General features: G+C 43.8%; 1 protein-coding gene across 2 annotated transcripts in view; it reads right to left on the bottom strand.

Moving 5' to 3' along the window:
• Window positions 1-15,374, bottom strand: part of tafa5l (TAFA chemokine like family member 5, like) — a 62,023-nt gene extending 46,649 nt beyond the window's left edge. For both annotated transcript variants that reach the window (XM_069659366.1, XM_069659365.1), the window contains exon 1: window positions 14,650-15,374. In XM_069659366.1, coding sequence (XP_069515467.1) covers window positions 14,650-14,746 — 97 coding nt within the window. In that variant the 5' untranslated portion in view covers window positions 14,747-15,374. The remainder of the gene's footprint in view (window positions 1-14,649) is intronic.
• Window positions 15,375-17,337: the final 1,963 nt, after the last annotated feature.

Genomic DNA, 17,337 nt, shown 5'->3' with positions numbered 1-17,337 from the left:
GATCTAGACAAAGTAACACACTCGCTTCCTTCTTTTCTGTATTGAATGGAAAGCTGCCAGAGGAAAGCATTCAGCCTGACACTGAAATAAAATCAGCTCAGTGGAGGTAGATTAGAGGAGAGTCTGTGCTGCAGTACCTGTAAGGTCAATCCCTGGCGTTCAGCAACCATCACTCCTTCACACCGCTTTTCTTGTTCTTCCCTACACCCTCAAAAGGTTCATTAAGTGAGATGCTAACTGCTTTACGGCTGGAAATGGCTGCAATAATGACAAAGGTTGTAAGGGTTGTTGATCAACACAAATGACTCAGAAAATTACCTCAGTAGGTGGGGACACTTCCAAGTTTCAGAGGAAGACATCTTGGAAAAATTCCAAATAATGATAACTACTCATTATGGTGATTCTGCGACCTTTCTTACAGCAGTATGGTACGGTCACAGTGTCTCCTGGCCATGTCTCGATTAAACAACTAGTGGGCTCCAGGCAAAAATAAACATTCGGCTCCCACTCTCACTGAAAATTTCTTTGCACTGAAAACGTAACATAATCTTAAATTCTCATCAGCTACAGTGAAGGCTAAACCGAGATGTACGGATATCCTGTCAGTAAGGCTGTACTCCAACAACCATCGGAGAGAAACTCATCTTCATGTACCAGTTTTAATCACTGGTTAGCTTTGTTTTCTGGTGGAGATGGTTGATAAGCTGGTGCCTTGTAAAAACCTTGTGAACATTGAAGGAATCTTGACCTTAAAAACAAACTGAGCACCTGGAAACAAGCTTAGCTACAGTGAGCTGCAGGTCAGCTTGATGAAGTCTGGGGGTCTTCTTAAATATAAAATGGAGCGACGCTTGTGAGCTAGTTCAGGCAGGCAACTCGAGCTGCACTGATTTCACACTTGACATGCGTCATTCTCCAAAATCACCTGACAAACACTCCCAATGTGGCGCTCTCTTTAAGCTGCTAGATTTCCGCTCTCTCCCTCTGCTCTGTCATTGCCACCGCTACCAGTACTACACTCGTACTTTCAGCCCCACCACCACCCCAGCATCCACCTGCAGGCTCCGGCTAGAAGGTTTAAGATATTATCTCATCACTCCTCAAATTTCTGCATGTTAAATAAATTTGAGAGGAGTGATGAGGTCGGAGCCGAGACGCCAAGCACAAGCTATGTTCTGCTGCTGTAGTAATCATTTCAAACTATCACAATGTGACTGAATTTATATTGCTGACTTTTAAGGAGCAGCCTAACCTGATTAATTTATATATTTGAAAACAGTACATATACATATGTCGTTACTGTTCAGGGCACGGTGGGAGCCTATCCCAGCTGTCATTGGGCGAGAGGCGGGGTACACCCTGGACTGATCGCAGTCAATCACAGGGCTGACACACAGAGACAGACTTCCACACTCACATTCACACCTACGGGCAATTTAGAGTCACCAATAAACCTAACGAGCATGTCTTTGGACTGTGGGAGGAAGCCGGAGTACCTGGAGGGAATGCACGCAGACATCGGGAGGAAGGCCTCTACGTCCACACTGAGACTCAAACCAGGGGCCTCTAGCTGTGAGGTGACAGCACTAATATAACCACTGCACTGGCAGCTTTCTCAACTAACTATACAAAAAGCAAATACTATATATTTAAAAATGTCAGACTGTTCCTTTCATTACAATTTTTATTTTAACTGATATTAAACTCGATTCCTGAACAAGTCTATGAATAAAACAGCTATAATTCATGTGACATTCGTGCCCTGTTGCCTGCTCGATGATCCTGCCTTGTCATCCACAAGGTGAACCCTTTTTATTTTCAGCGCTCCATAAGCTTTCCTCCAGCTCCACTGCCTCGACAATGTAGCCTTCAGGGCCTGTTAGCCAGGCTTAAAGCTTTATGTAAAGGAGACCCGTTATACTGTTCCTTATTTTCTGTCAGATAAACTTTTACAAAGTTGGATACATATGATACGTCTTAAATAATGTTGTAAAGATATTTTAAAGTAATCCTCAGGCTTCAAAAGCTCATGCTTCAGAATAGCTGACATCAGCTAGTCGCAGATTTCTGAACACAGTCATCAGCTCCGGGCGCTGCAGCCCACAAAGTGCAGGGATGCAACAATCCGCCCCATCAGTCTGTCTAGGAAAGCTTCAGACCGCTCTGCTCTAAACTACTCTTCAGTTTCGTGTTGCACTCACTGCAGCTGCTGCCGCTGTTATTGCCGCTCGCAGGCTTGCGGAAAGCTAGCCAATCAGAAGAAAGTGGGCTAAAGAGGCTTGTTTGAGACAGAGGCTACACAGAGGGTCAGTGTAAGAACTTTTGAACTGTGATTCATGCAAGGCTACACTAATGGAGTCCCAGAATAAAAAAAAGGGCTGGAAATGAGCATATTAGTTCTTCTTTAAGTATTTCTGTACTTTCTGAAACAATAATCGACATCGTACCTTTGCCAACTTTGGTACTTAATGGATTTAGCGACGGTTGCTGGTCGCAGTGATGGCCGCTCTTTGCCATTTAAAACGATAAGATTGTTGTACTTTACATAAAAATATTACCTGGACCCTTCTTGTGAGTCATAAAAAGTAATCACCTCTGCAGCTCTGCACATTTCATTTCATACCATCAGACTTGCCGCCCACCCTCCCCTCCCAACCGGCACCACTCAGCCCACCCTTCACTCTCTTTCTGCTGAGACGAGTCCGTGTACACTTGGTGGACGCTTGGAGGACAGAGGTGCCATCACATATCAGTGCTCTCTGCCATGTTTCTACACTGAACAGATGAATAGGCTTCATGTTAAGAGCCTGAAGGAGGAGAATAGTAAGTCGGAGGGGGGAGTCAAAGTGGCGAGTTGTGTGGGTGGGGTGCTTCGTAAAGAGCCCAAAGCCACGGCCAGCGCGCTATCATCCATACAGGAGTTAATTCATGTGACAGGGGGGTTCTGTCACTCAGTAGCGTGAAGACACTTGACCCCGTCTCTATTTCACATGATGAAGTGCGCACACGGCAGCGGCGGTGAGGACGAGCATGCAGAATGAAGGATGGCGCCAGGTCGCCTTCCAGGCTGTGGATGCTGTCAGAAACGACGTCTAGCGAGCTACAGGAAGCCGATACAAAGCGAGAGAGAGACTGTGTGCTCTCAGTACTGACTGGCAGTCTGATGACCTTATCACTGAATCACAACACTATACAAGTGCAAACGTCTGCACATACGCACACAGGGGGTTCAGACACACAGCGCTTAGAGCAAAGACGTGAGACTGTGTTCTACATATCAGCGCTTTGATCAGACACACTGCAGATCACCGAAGTACAGGAGCACAAATATCTTCATATCTTTTTCTGCAATAGGCTGCATGGAGCCCACACTCGCTCTCTCAATGTTCCCCTGATTCAATGTGCCTCATTGCGGGGTTGAGAACGGTCGGGCATGATGAGCTTATTAAACTAGATACTGGTTGACCCTGGCAACATACAAACAAAACAGGAAAAACAACCAATTGTCATCTTTCCTGTAAACATCACAATCTATTCAAACTAACTGTTATTCATTTAGGCGGTTATAATTATCAATAAAACACTCAGTCCTTTCAAGCGTATCTTTTGTCTTGTTTGTGTCTTTCATTAAGCCGTGTGCAGATACAGCAGTAGTTAGTCCTATCTGACAAAAAGAGCCTTTATCAGATTTTACAGACAAACACATGAGACACAGCTCGGCACCGCTCGCGTACAACTCAAAGCAGATTGGGAGCGGTGCGAACGGCTCTGTTTCTCCTCGGGGAATTTGCCATAAAATTATATGACAGGCTGCACTGAATGAACTATGACAAGGATTCCATTTCCATATTAAAACAATCTTCTTTTATAGATTGTAATTACTCGCAGGCCGCTGAAGATGGAAGCAAGGTTTTACAATGTTTTATTGCAAAGAGCACCCCTGCAAACTATAGTTTCCAAGCGTATTTATTAAAAATTCCACTTCTTGTAAAGCTGCTGCCGTTAATTATTCATGACAATATGTATTGTGTTTGGTATAATTCCCCATAAAGACCCAGCTATAGCGCAGTGCCGTTCCGTGATGGCTTGGCTTTCACTTCCTGGCGTTGAATCTATCTGTTTTTTTCCCCCCTCAGAGAGCCAATCAGACTCTAATCACGACACTGGCAAACAATAAGAAGTCAGACAGATTATCTCCGTTCCTTTGTATGTTCCTGTCTTGAAAGAAGAGCCGTTATCAAGGAAGGAAAATGGGCCTGCCAGTTCAGAAACATGACAATCATATTAACATGCATCAAATCAGATTTGAATTCAAGCCGTCATGCATGGGAGAGTTAAAACATTGTGCGAGACGTCATAAATATTAATAGTGCAGGTAATCAGTCAAAATTGATTTTTAGAGGCTGCAGTTATCAATTTTTAATACGTAATGAGCACCAACTAACTCCCATACAGTTCGACTACACATCTCAAATCCATACAGCTACCTCATACTGCTTAAATGTATGCTTTCTCTTTGATAACCCCATGTTTAGTGCTGCAGCCAATGATTACTATCATTAGTGATTACGCTGTGATTAATCTGTTCAATCAGACTGCTTGCAGTGTTACATTAAAAACACACACCAACACTGGACAATTTGGGGTTCAGCATCTGGCTTTAAGACATTTTGAGACGTGGACAGGAGCAGAAATCAAAACACAAACGAATTCATCGATGACCCCCCGCATGGGAGCGCAACAAATGTCAAATGGAACATCCATCCATTATCTACGCCGCTTGTTTTGCAAGGTGTAGGAAGCCTATGTTGATCTTTTAAAAGGCATGTTTATGTTTAAATAAATATATCTCTGCACGTACGTTTGTCTCGCGTTGTGTTGGTATGCCCTTTTGTTGACAAATTGCGGAAAAATAGATATTTGAATAGTTCGAACCTTTGTTTTTTTAGAGGGAATAATCGAACGTCATTTTTGGCACATTTTGACATCACTACAGAGGGCTGGAGCCTATCCCAGCTGCCATTGGGCGAGAGGCAGGGTACACCCTGGACAGGTCATCAGTCAATCACATAGACACATAGACACAGACAATCATTCACACTTAGGGCGCTGGTTTAGGTCAGTAGGTAGAGCAGGGGCCCCACATACAGAGGCTACACACTGATCACAGGTTCGACTCGGTCTGCGGCTCATTAGCTGCATGTCACCCCCCCACTCTCTCCTCCCCACATTTCCTGTCTCTCTTCAGCTGTCCAATATAATAATGGCAAAAGCCAAAATAAAAATATCATTCACGCTCACGTTCACACCTACCAGCAATTTAGATTCACCAATTAACCTAACGAGCATGTGTTTGGACTGTGGGAGGAAGCTGGAGTACCCGGAGGGAACCCACGCATGCACAGGGAGAACATGCAAACTTCACACAGAAAGGCCCACTGTGGCAGAAATGGGATCTGAACCAGGAACCTTCCCGTGAGACCACAGCGCTAAACACTGCAGCACCATGTGGCCCCAATGGAACAGTCCAAACCAGCCCAAATATTCAGTTCACACTGAGAAAAGCAGCAAATTCTCACAAGTGAAAAGTTGAAACCAGAGAATGGGCTAAAAACAGCTTTTCTGAAGAGGCACAAGTGCTTTCAGAGGACTTCTTGCATTCACAGAATGCCTCTTTGTAAGGTACAATCGAAATACAAGAGTGTACAGAGTGACTTCCTTTATCCACATTCTGAACATTCCAACACTTACATCTGAACATTACAATACAAAAGCCCAGTTCAGATCAATGATTCGCAACGCAACAAAACAGTTTTACAATGTTGCAGAGAAAATTGCAGCGGTGTGAACTGGTTAGTTGCAGAGCGTCTGTAGCCGCTGGGTGGAGTTGCAGAAGATTTGACTTGTCAAATCTCCAAATGCAGTTGAATGATGTACCTGTTTCACATAAGCCAATCAGGAAACAGCATAAATTGGCGTAGGCACCCTGTCTCTGGCGCTGCAGTAGCCAAAGACGGCTTCAGATCCTCTCTTTTCAAACCATTTCTCCATATGATGTGATGTTTGCTAATTTGCTAAGAGGAGCAGCATTCTTATTTTTTCCCCCAACAGTACAACACAACCTGTTTTCTCTTGTCAATCTTCATGTCAACCTCCCATCTAAGTTAGGGAATGCTTTGCGTTTAAAAAACATCCATATATTTAAACATTTAATTTCTACTCAGAGCATTCTTTCTGAATTTCTGTCAAAAAACTCTACAAGGACAACATATTGAAAGCCCATGTTGTGTTTTGTTTTAGACTCTTAATACGTTCTGACTTGACTACGTAGTGATGTTTTTATCTGCTGATGTGTAACAGCGGGAGTTCAAGCTCTGCTGTGTGATATTCCCACTTGAACTTGTTAGTGAATGAAACGTGTCCACAAACAGAAGAAAGAGCAGGTTTATTAAGCCATTTAGAGGTGAAGAATAAGTCAATCTTCTAAATGAGCACCTACTCATGAACAGGTGCTATTCATCAAGTTTAAACGAGCGATTAAAGACAGGTGTGTGCAGTGAATGCAGTTTACTGACTCTGATTGGATCCCTCTTATGAGCAAACCTTAAAAGAAAATAGTGAGAGAGGTTAAGGATGAGAGTAAAGACTTGAATCAATGATTATTTGCTATGTAATATATTTCCAAGTCACTCTGTATAGAGTTTGCATGTTTGCATGCATCGGTTCTCTACAGGTACTACAGCTTCCTCCCACAGTCCAAAGACATGCTCGTTAGGTTAATTGGTGACTCTACATTGCTCGGAGGTTTGAATGCGAGCATGAAAGGTTGTCTGTCTCTATGTGTCAGCCCTGTGATTGACTGGCGATCAGTCCAGGGTGTACCTGCCTCTCGCCCAATGACAGCTGGGCTTGGCTCCAGCCCCTCACGCGACCCTAAACAGGATAAGCGGGATATATAATATATATAATAGATGGATGGATCTTTCCAAGCCCCAAAATATAAATAAAATAAACACAAATGATAAAAAATACAGCAAATCTTCACAATTTAGAAGCCGCAAGGAGGAAATATTTTGTGTTTTTTGCTTTCTAATGATAAATAAATTATAAAAATAAAATAGTCCCCCATTATTTCTCTTTAGAATGAATAATCAGTAATTTTTCAAAATTTCTTTTGCATCACATCTTCTGAACTAAACATGATTTTTTTTGATGGGCCCAAACTGTTCATGTGAATATTTATCAATGAACTGAGTAACCTCAGGGTTACCCACACATAGACTTTACTTAGGCTGGCCGCCCAAGTATATTAACGTTCGCCAAATATACTTTGGCATTTTAGCATTTTTTTTAATCCATCTGAGAGAACGAAGCCAGCCGCGATCGATTGACTAGTGGAACAGGCCAATCTCCCCTCGCTCTATCGCGGGGAGGTTTCACCTACTAAAAGTCGCACATGCTCTGCACAGAAACAGAGAGAGACACACATGCGTGTATTGTGTTGAAGACCCGCTAACGGTGGATATTTTTCAAACAAGGACCAAGTACACCATTTTTGTGCCGACAGGTGATGCCGGCCCTTTCCGACAGCTACCACTACAAGTACAAGTATAATCCCAGTATCTGAGGTCCTCAGCTAGATATCATCATATTCAATGTTATAAGCATGGAATATTTAAAAGCTCAATCGTCTTGATCATTAACTGTGACAATAGCGCAAAGAGAAATACATTATAATCTGAAGACTATCGGAGGGGAAACCATCTGCACCAACGGCTGAAACGCTAACAAAATGCTTGTAGTTCTATTATTAATATTAGTTTCAGCTGTTATATAAAGATGAATGTGTTCTTGCGTGAGACCCATTGTTTAGATTTTGTGCTTGATGATTAAAGACCAGCTCCAGTCATGTTTTAAGACATTTAAAATGCTCTGCTTGAAATAATAAATTTTGTCTGATATGTTTTTTTCTGCAAAATACGTTTACCTTGTAAAAATCCTCCCAAGGCATCTCCTCCTTCTACCGCATTAAAAATTCACAAATCTGCATAGGCCCCGCCCACTATGAACTACGTTTCTCCTACAGCCTAAAACAAAACACGTCATTGCCATCGTTTTGTGGCAACTTGTTGTTGAAACATAGCTAGCTCGAAATGTAGTAATTAGTAGTCGTAACGTTAACGTTAGTAGTCAGTAGTGAGTTTGCAAAAATTACGATGACGGTTACAGCTGGCTCGCACGTCACCGAAGTGGTTGCCATAGGTTACACATAATGATATGCATAACGTCCATTAACAGGATTGGCTCCTTAGGTTTGTGACGTCTCAAACCTGCCAATCTGAAAACGTGTTGTTCAGCCTGTCCTTGGTACACTGCAGTTTAAAAGCAGACAGGCCCAGCCTTGGAGATGACTGCTGATGTTGTCCCTGATATGTCTTGTAGCACATGAAAAACACCACATGGAGATGTTTACAAGGTTAAACACTGGATTTTCACTGGAGGGTCTTTCATAATTATTGACAATCAAAATGTTGACCATTATTTTTCTTAAGATCTACTAATAGTTACACATATTTCAGCCCCCTTCTGGCTTCCTTCAGTTCTTCATCACTGACTTTAACATAACACTGTTATTCACAGTGTTTCATCAGCTTACACAGGAGGCTAATCAACTGCATCCTGCACATAAAATGATAATCCAAATGATCTGGATTTAATCTCTGCCGCTGCTCCGGTTTTGATTGCAGTGCTGCGACCTAATCTTCCCTTCCTGCCCATTCTGATCTCACAGCTCTATCTGTTATTAACAAGTAAGGACATCAAACAGCAATCTTATTGGACTGAGCATATGCTAGTCAAGGCAGCCACAGCCAAGTGCATCTCATTACCTTAACAGCATTTGACGCGTGCAGCGCAGCAGGTAGCATGTAATAGGACACCAGGTGAGAGAGGCAGATGTTTGACTGACCCGACGCTATACGCTTCCTGACACCAGCGTGATCTTCTGCTGCTAAACAAGTGGGGCAGCAGAGCAGTGGAGCGAAACATGCGCTTTATATTAATGTGCCTGGTTAAAAGGGAATACCGGCGCTTGATTTCACATGCTATTTGAATACTCTACAGTAGTCCGATCAATATTTATACTGGTGAACTACTCTCTGCTGAAGTCGGAGGACCTGTAATGGTGCTTAAGTATGCAATTTAATCTGAAGCTGCCAGAAATGAATCAGGAACGATGGTGAAGTGAGGAGTGGGAGCAGCCGGGGCGACTTCTGGAGATGAGCGCTATCTTGTGCTACTACTGGATGAGGTTCATTTATCTGTAACAGCAACAGCTTCATGCTGGCCCTGAGTCAGTCCACGTTTTAATGTTCGGAGGAGCAGCTCTTATATCCTGACAACAATACGGGTTGGACTTTCAGCTCTAAAAAGCTCTTCATGTTAACAAATGCATACCTGCGTTGTTTCCAAATGCAGTGGGGATTTTTAAAGCTCCACCGAGGATGATTCTCATGCAATACTGAGTACCCAGTGGGGCTGCAGAGAAAGAAAGAAAAAGCACTACACCCCCACCAGCTGAGAAGCCGGAGATGTGCTCTATTTGCCCAAATTTAATTCTCGTGTCAGGTGTGTACACTACTCCACCCACAGGGAATGACAAATTGAAACTTCTCGTAGCAGCAGTAGGATGGCACTCCCTCGAGAGGAAGCCCGACATAACACTGTTAGATTGTTTCCTTTCTCACTGGAAAGCAGGAGCGGCTACATATAGAGTTTGCTAACATCCTTTTACAGGACTTCTAGGTCTATGCAGTTCAATTTTTCTCAAAGTTACCACTCTCTAACAATCAGCGCTGCCATTGTTTGACATTGCCGAAGGCCGCTTTAAAATAGAAAATATTCCCCTTACATGCACCCCCTGCTAGCACTGTCACTGTAATTCAGGTCCCTTTCTGCAACATGCCTCGTACGGCACACATGATGGAGGTGGCTTATGATGGATTTCTGTTGCAGTGATGCAGCACGGTCTGGGCTGCAGAGATATTATAATGTGGAGTACTCTCAGACAATTGGTTGTGGATGAATACAGGCTTGAGGCATAAAGAGTGATTGTGCAATATGCCTTGCAAAAGCAAACAGTAGCTTTGCTGAATGTAATGCAGAGAGGACTGTAAAGCCACGGTGACTCACTTCAAATCTCACTCAGATAGCCCTCCAGGATGCCCTCTTTTAATGCAAACACAGAGGAAACGGTGAGCAGAAGACTATTATGACCTCATGTGTACTGTACAGTACTGCGTGGTTCTGTGAACTACAGCTTTAATATTCATAAAGAGCCCTCTCAGACATCATCATCATCATGGCATCAGGCAGAAAATAGAACAGGACACAAGACTGAAGGAAGATAACTCAAATCGTTTACACCACTCTGCCAATGATGGAGCAGTTTTGAGCCCGGAGCTTTCCGCAGAGAAAATAACAATGCAGAAATACACTGAGAGGTGCACTACACTCAACCACAAGGGAGGTCAAAGCTGACGGCGAGAAAGAATTCATATTTAGGGAGCTATGAAATATGAGCTTTGTGTGCTGCCAAATTGATTTAGCTGTAAAAATTCTTTTCATTTTGCTCCATAAAGATGCTCATACTTTTACAGCTCCGCCGCCTATAGAAGCAGGCCTCGATGATTTGCTTAGAATTTACAACCAAGGTCATAATCAAAGCAGGGGCTCCCTTTGCATGCCTAATGCTGCCTTGAAGAAGACCGGAATGGAAATCATCCTTTTCACTTCAAAAAGTCGGTAATTCTCTGCTACTCTGATTAGTTTAATGCTTGGATGGATAGGCCCTGCTCCCTGAGTTAAAAGAGAATACCAACTAAAGATGTTTAAATTCATCATTCTGGTGCCCCATGAAGATTCACTATCCCCCACGCATGGGCTGATTTGTTAAAGATGGATAAAGAAGCCATGATAGCGTTTGGAATAATTTCTGTTTGAGAATGAAATCTGAGCACATCGCAAGGAGTGGACTCAGCGTGTTCGGCCTTCATCAATGGAGCTCTGTCTGATTGTAAAGCTACAGTGAATCATCTCAGAATGTAGTGGCACAGCCTGTAGACGCGTCTCATGAAATGTGTGCTGTCATTCCCATCGACAGCTTGCACTGCAGAGCAGATTGTAGTTTCTGCCTCTCAGCTTCGGGACACTGTTATTTGTGTGCAGAAGCACTGATTGAATTATTCAAACAAATCAAAGTGACGCGTTCATTATGACATGTGACAAGCGCTCTAAAAAGCAGCATTGCTGTCTGTTGCACTAATATGACAACATGTTTAGGTTATAACACTGTACATGATTTCTAGTCATGTGATTTATTCAACCTATCAGAAAGGGAAGTCATATTCAAAATGTCAGCTTTGTTAAAGAAGGCCAAAGAGCTAGCTACTTAGCATTGGGAGTGATAACTGAGCAGCATTAGACAGAAAATTAAAGCTACATTTAGTCATTTTTCGCAAATTGGTGGCAGCAGACCATGATGTGTACAACATATATCCATTTAAAACATTACTGTTACTATATACACATTCAGTAGATACAACACAACATTAGCGTTTATCTGTAATTACTTTTCCGGCAACCTAACCTGAAAGTCCGATTTTTAATTCATTTTTTGGTCACTACTATCCCTTGAGAAAAATCTGGCTCGTCTTAAGCACAGGCTGTATATAAGAGAGAACATCGCCACCGTGACATCCCCAAATTTTTTTGACTACCTTGAAGTTTTGGGTTCAGCATTTATGCCTTTGCCAGCTTGTATTTTTGTGATTTAGAAGTCACCATATTTGGACAAGAGGGACAGCTTTTATCCTGGTTGACAGATCGATGTGTTTGTGACGTTAGAGTCACAGGTATCCACGCCCTGTATCATACCCTGCTTTATGGTCTGTTTTTACTCTAATGGGACCATAATTTAAAAAAAACACCCAGTTAGTGACGCGTTTTCCATCACCCAGCAGTGGTTGATCTGCCAGAGAGGGTAGGCGGAGCTATGGGGCTGCTTTTCCGGTCTCTGCCAGTGTTTCGAGTAAACAGTAATCTACTATGGCTGAACAAACAAAGAAAAGATGGATGACTACAGATACACCTTCAAAAATAAGTGAAAATCCAAAGAAAAAGAAACAAATTGGACGCTCAGATGAAGTCAAACAGTCTAAAAAGGAAAGCGACCGTCAGCCAGGAAAATCAAGAGTTACAACCGGAGCCAACCGTGGACGTCACACATGCAACACTGTCTGGATATCTGGGAAGTGTGCTCCCGCAATAACAGTTTATCGCCATAGGTGCTGCCAAAGAAAACGAAACTGAGATCTTCGAGACTAGTACTTCAAACTGAGATTTCGTAAGAGAAAGGTATCTGGAGTTTAAAACCAAAACAAAGAGGCTAAAAGCTCAGTTGAGCTGAGGTGAACTGCAGAGATGCTGATGATTTTATCACTGGAAACCTTTCAAGCAGTCCTTTGATCAAATGTTAATTTAAAATATCCTTTAGAGGATCTTTAGCAGGAAATCAGAAAAACATGGAACAATATGATAAAAAATATTAGATTAACAGGCAGTCTTGTGAAGAAACACCGTTGCAACAAAGATGCTCAAAGATCTAGACGCATGATGACGTAATTTGATCACAGTTTAGAAGCAGGAGTTTTCATGTCCTCACTTTAAGTTGAAATGTATTCTTGGCATTTAAATTCCTTGAGCTGACTTTGAGCAAAGGCCAACTGTCTGTCCACCTCCAACTTACAAATGTGCTTAAAACTGCTCCACCCCTCCTCCTCATACACACACACCAACACAAAGGTCTGAGGTTGACAAAGCGGGGAGGAGTTGCCACCGTTCTCTGACTGCACCACTGAACCGGAATGTGGTCCGGTGAGGAAATCCAGACATTTCCAAATTTATCGTTGAATAAACTGGCAACGTTGAGAGCAGATGACAGGCCATTCATCGTGGCGGCTGCTGGCCCAATGGCGTGCATGGACAGGGCCGCTGCGCTTTGATTTCCTGTCCTGACCGCCAAGACAGATGGGTTACAGAGTGGGTGGAGGTGATGCAGCCTCTCACCACCACAAGGCTTCACCTCTCTGCCCACCAGATCAACAACACTGGTTGCTGCTTTCAGTGCCCTCAGGGGCCGTTGAAGTGGAAGTGGTAAACGGCTGCTCATAGAAAGTGAACGGTGCTTTGACTTTCATCTCAGGGAGAAGTCATACATATAAAACAACCCTGCACGCTGTGTCCTGAAATGACAACAAAGCAGTGGTGGTCAGAACTACTTTGCAACCATCCTGCCGGGTCAAAGCAGCCACTTTCAGAGACGGATTTTAGTGGGATTACAAGTACGGATTATAAAATACTCCCTGCTTCATTCTTAAAATTCAGCTCAGAGCTGAAGCGAGGAAGCAGCTACATCCAGAGAATGTCAAAGCTCAGATCTCATCCAGAGATTTCTACTATCAGAAGCCTCTGTTTATTTCAGGAACATCAAGGGTAATAAAGTTCACAAGAGATTGATTGAACGATTGTGTACAATAAAGCACTAATGAGATCATTTTCATACCAAAATGAGTCAATAATAAATGGCCGAGGGGAAGGGGAGGGTTGCTGTTCCTCCTCAGATAAGATGCGGTTCATGGTGCAGCAATAAGAGGACGGTGACAGCAGCATTTTGGGAGAAAACACTGCAAATGAGAGGCAAAGGGAGCACATTTCAGCGCACAGGCAGTTCATTTTTCACATCAGTGTCTACTTTTGTTCCCGGCAAGCTGCCAAACACATTGATGTAGGCACTATCCCTCCTCCACAGCAGTAATTACGCTGCTGGCCAATGCTTGATTAAAAGATCTAATCTGCAAACTTTGTGTTCAACATCTCCCAACAAGATCCAGTGCTTTAAGCCTGTTTCTCTGTGTCGCTGCAACACTGGAATCCAAATTTCTTTCATCATGGACAACAGCCAATGAAGAGCAGGGAGACATCCTTTTGCTTTCTATTCTGTGTCAGGGTGAAGGTGTAATTGCACCAGCAGATGTATTATTCAGGAGGAAAGCATGCCATGGATGAATATAGCCTTAACCTCGGTGAATTTATAAAGCTCTGAAGGCAGGCCGGAACTAAAACACACAAACCGTGTTGCTTTCCCACCTGAAGCTCAGTTAGAGCTTCACTAGATTATCATTCCACAGGGGAGCAAAGAGCTGACACCAGAATACGGAAAATCATGAGTTTAGTTTGGCAACGAGGGTAAAATGCTGACCAACATTCACTGTTTAAACTTTGGAAAATGTCCTTTAAGTACATTTCTGTCTGCATTATATATTACAGGCTCATAGAAATATCAAAGTGCAATTATGTTCGGCTGTTTGGTGTCACATATATCAAAAAAAGGTACAACAAGGTCACCATAAATTGATAGATGATGAGTGCAGACACATTCCAGGTCCCTGCAGGCAGGTTTTATTGGACATTACAGGGATTTTTTTCTCATGATCAAAGGATGTGACCACACCAGCAGCTGCATCACCATAAAAACCCCTTTGAGACAATGATGCTGCTGACAAAGTAATAAATAGCTCTTAGTGTCCTTACCCTCTCTGAGCAGATGGGAGTAGATGAGCCAGAGGAGCAGCAGGCAGCAGAGTGACGCACCTCCACCTGCGGAGAGCGTCTTCACTCCAGACTGCATCCTACACCTTCAGCCTTTTCGAGATTATCCAAACTTTGAACCCCAGGTGCCGCTCAGATGTCAAGCAGATCAGTGGAAGAGAGGCTAATCCAGTGGCGTCTCCACAGCCTGTCGTCGGCATCCATTTTGAGGTTATAATAAAAAAGGGGCTGATAGAAATCCCCCCTTGCTTTTCAAATTCCCTCGGTGAGACGCATATCCATCCAGGGCTGCTCGGCACACGCACACACACACAGAGGGTACAGTGTCACCAGATCTGGCCAAGTTTACGCAGCTGTGGCTTCAGGAGCTCAATTTCACAGGCTGGCTTCTGCAAAAACTCGAAGAGTGTCGAGGAAGAGGAGTGAGCAGCAGCAGCCCCCCGCAGTTTTGATCCTCACACGGAGATGCTGATGATGCTGGTAGTAAATTTAGCCGCTCAACATCCCCTGAACGCCGCTGTCACCTCTTTTTCCCTCATCTGCGCTCCGCACTGTTGTTATTATTATTCCCAACCAACTTCTGCGCCGAGCAGAGCCCGGCTGTGTGTGTGAGTCTACAGAGAAACGCGCAAGTTAACCCGCGCAGACATGACGAACATACCAATCAGCACGGAAACTTGTCCTCAGCATCGCATCACTCCAGCCTCCAAAACAAGCGTTTGGAAAACAGCTAAAGGCGCAAATGCGTCATATGTGGCCACATATGCACAGCTGCGCAAGCGAAATGTCACGTCAAAACAAAAAACGGCGGGTCTCACGCAGCGCAAGTGCCGCCGGACAAAGCGCACAGTGAGCGCGTCAATTCGGGCGGTGCAGTGAAGTTAGACACACTTGTCACCTGTATGAGCCTTTGTGGACGCTCTGGAAAATTGTCTGTGATGGTCCCCGGCACCCCGAGCTAGAGGAAAAAAGCTCTTCTTTTTGCAAAGTCAAGTGTTGGTTACAGATGAGTGTGTTAAACCAGCCTTATTCGGTCCCGCGCGGCTTCATTTGCATGCAGGCGACGCCGAGGAGGAGGATTTCCCTCCTCTTCAATCCATGGAAAGAAACGCTGCTGCTGCCTCTGCCGCTGCTGCACCCTGACTTGCCTTGAGTTACAATGGTTCCATCTGCTCTCTCTCTCTCCCTCAAACACACACACACACAAACACACACACACACATACGCACAGTGCCCTAATTCCTTTCACAAAGTGGGAGAATAACTTTGAGCTCCCAGGCGACAAATCCAAACTGTAGATGATGGTGATGATTCTTGTTTACACAGTTACATGTCCCGTCTCAGCCTGCAGCGAGACACAAAGCAGCACCTGCCTCCCCCCTACATCCTGACTTTCCCCCGTGTCATTATGTCTTCTTTCATAGGTGGAAAACGCCCTTTGGGGCTGCATGGTATACAGTTAACATTTAGCAGCACCGCATTGCAATGGCATTCTGGGAAAATGTGAGAGGTCTGTTCACAAGACTGACAGGTATAGCGCGTGCAGAGCCTTAGAGCTCCTTTAAAGCTGAAGTTACATTATTATATACTGCGTAATATCACACCAGGACTCAAGAGTGCACAGACTCAGGGTCCCCTGCTTGCCCCTTTGTGTGTGTGTGTGTGTGTGTGTGTGTGTGTGCGCTACAGCCCTGCAGATGCCAGTCTATCTTCTGAAAGAGGACCATTTAAGACTCCCCTGCCACTCGAGGACCATTACTATAACTCAACCCCCCTTGCACACACACACACACACACACACTCACACATACACACACAGGATTCCATGACCAGTGAATGTGCACTTTATTAGCAGATGGAGAAAGTCCCTCTGTGCACTGCTGTGCTATCAGCCTCTCACTGAATGGCTTTTATGATGACGTATTGGCTTGTCACATCACCACTGTAACATATGAAAAATGGCCAAGCCTCACGCTGCACAGCTGATTCATTAGTTGACTTTTAAAGGGACTCTTTGCAGATTTTCCACCTTACTACCTCATCAGATGGTCATATCTTTAGCCCTGCATCTCTGTAACCAGCTGCAGTAGCTCACTTTACAAGGCCGATGGTGAAGGAATTGCATGCAGAGTTTTGCAGCTGAGACGAGGTTTGTTTTCTTGTCTCGTCTGCAGCTCGGCTCAGCCAGTTATCAGAGTTGAGAACCACAATTTCAGTCTGTCAGACTGACGTCCCAGTAGGGGTTGCAGTGTAATTAATCATCATAAATCACTGTGACTGGCAGGATTGTAGAAATTCTGCCACTTTATTTTCACCCATCATATTTATCTGAATGTTTACCAGTAATACAGACTTATTTGTAATTGCACTGGGGCATGTGTGGATTGTAATATGCCAGTGACCCAATAATGCATTTACTTTAAACAGGCTGTGCTCAACATAAAATGTAGAAAGATTAAAAATGGTGATTTATTCATGCTGGATGCTCGTGCACACACATTATAACTGTCAGTGTGATTATTATGTTTGTTATGTCAGTAATGCAACGGTGTCATTTGGCTGCCATCTTTGATCAGTACAAAGATGCCAGTTTGTGTCTCTGTGTGTGTATGTTTGTCACGGTGGTGCAAATTTGAAGTACATATGAAGTAATTGAGTATTTCCATCATA

The sequence above is a fragment of the Semicossyphus pulcher genome, unplaced genomic scaffold (assembly GCF_022749685.1).
Source record: "Semicossyphus pulcher isolate SPU_LCO1_2020_fin unplaced genomic scaffold, fSemPul1.0.p SCAF_13, whole genome shotgun sequence".
Taxonomy (NCBI): Eukaryota; Metazoa; Chordata; class Actinopteri; order Labriformes; family Labridae; genus Semicossyphus; species Semicossyphus pulcher.
The sequence above is the reverse complement of the archived record's forward strand: the minus strand, read 5'-3'. Positions and strand labels throughout refer to the sequence as shown.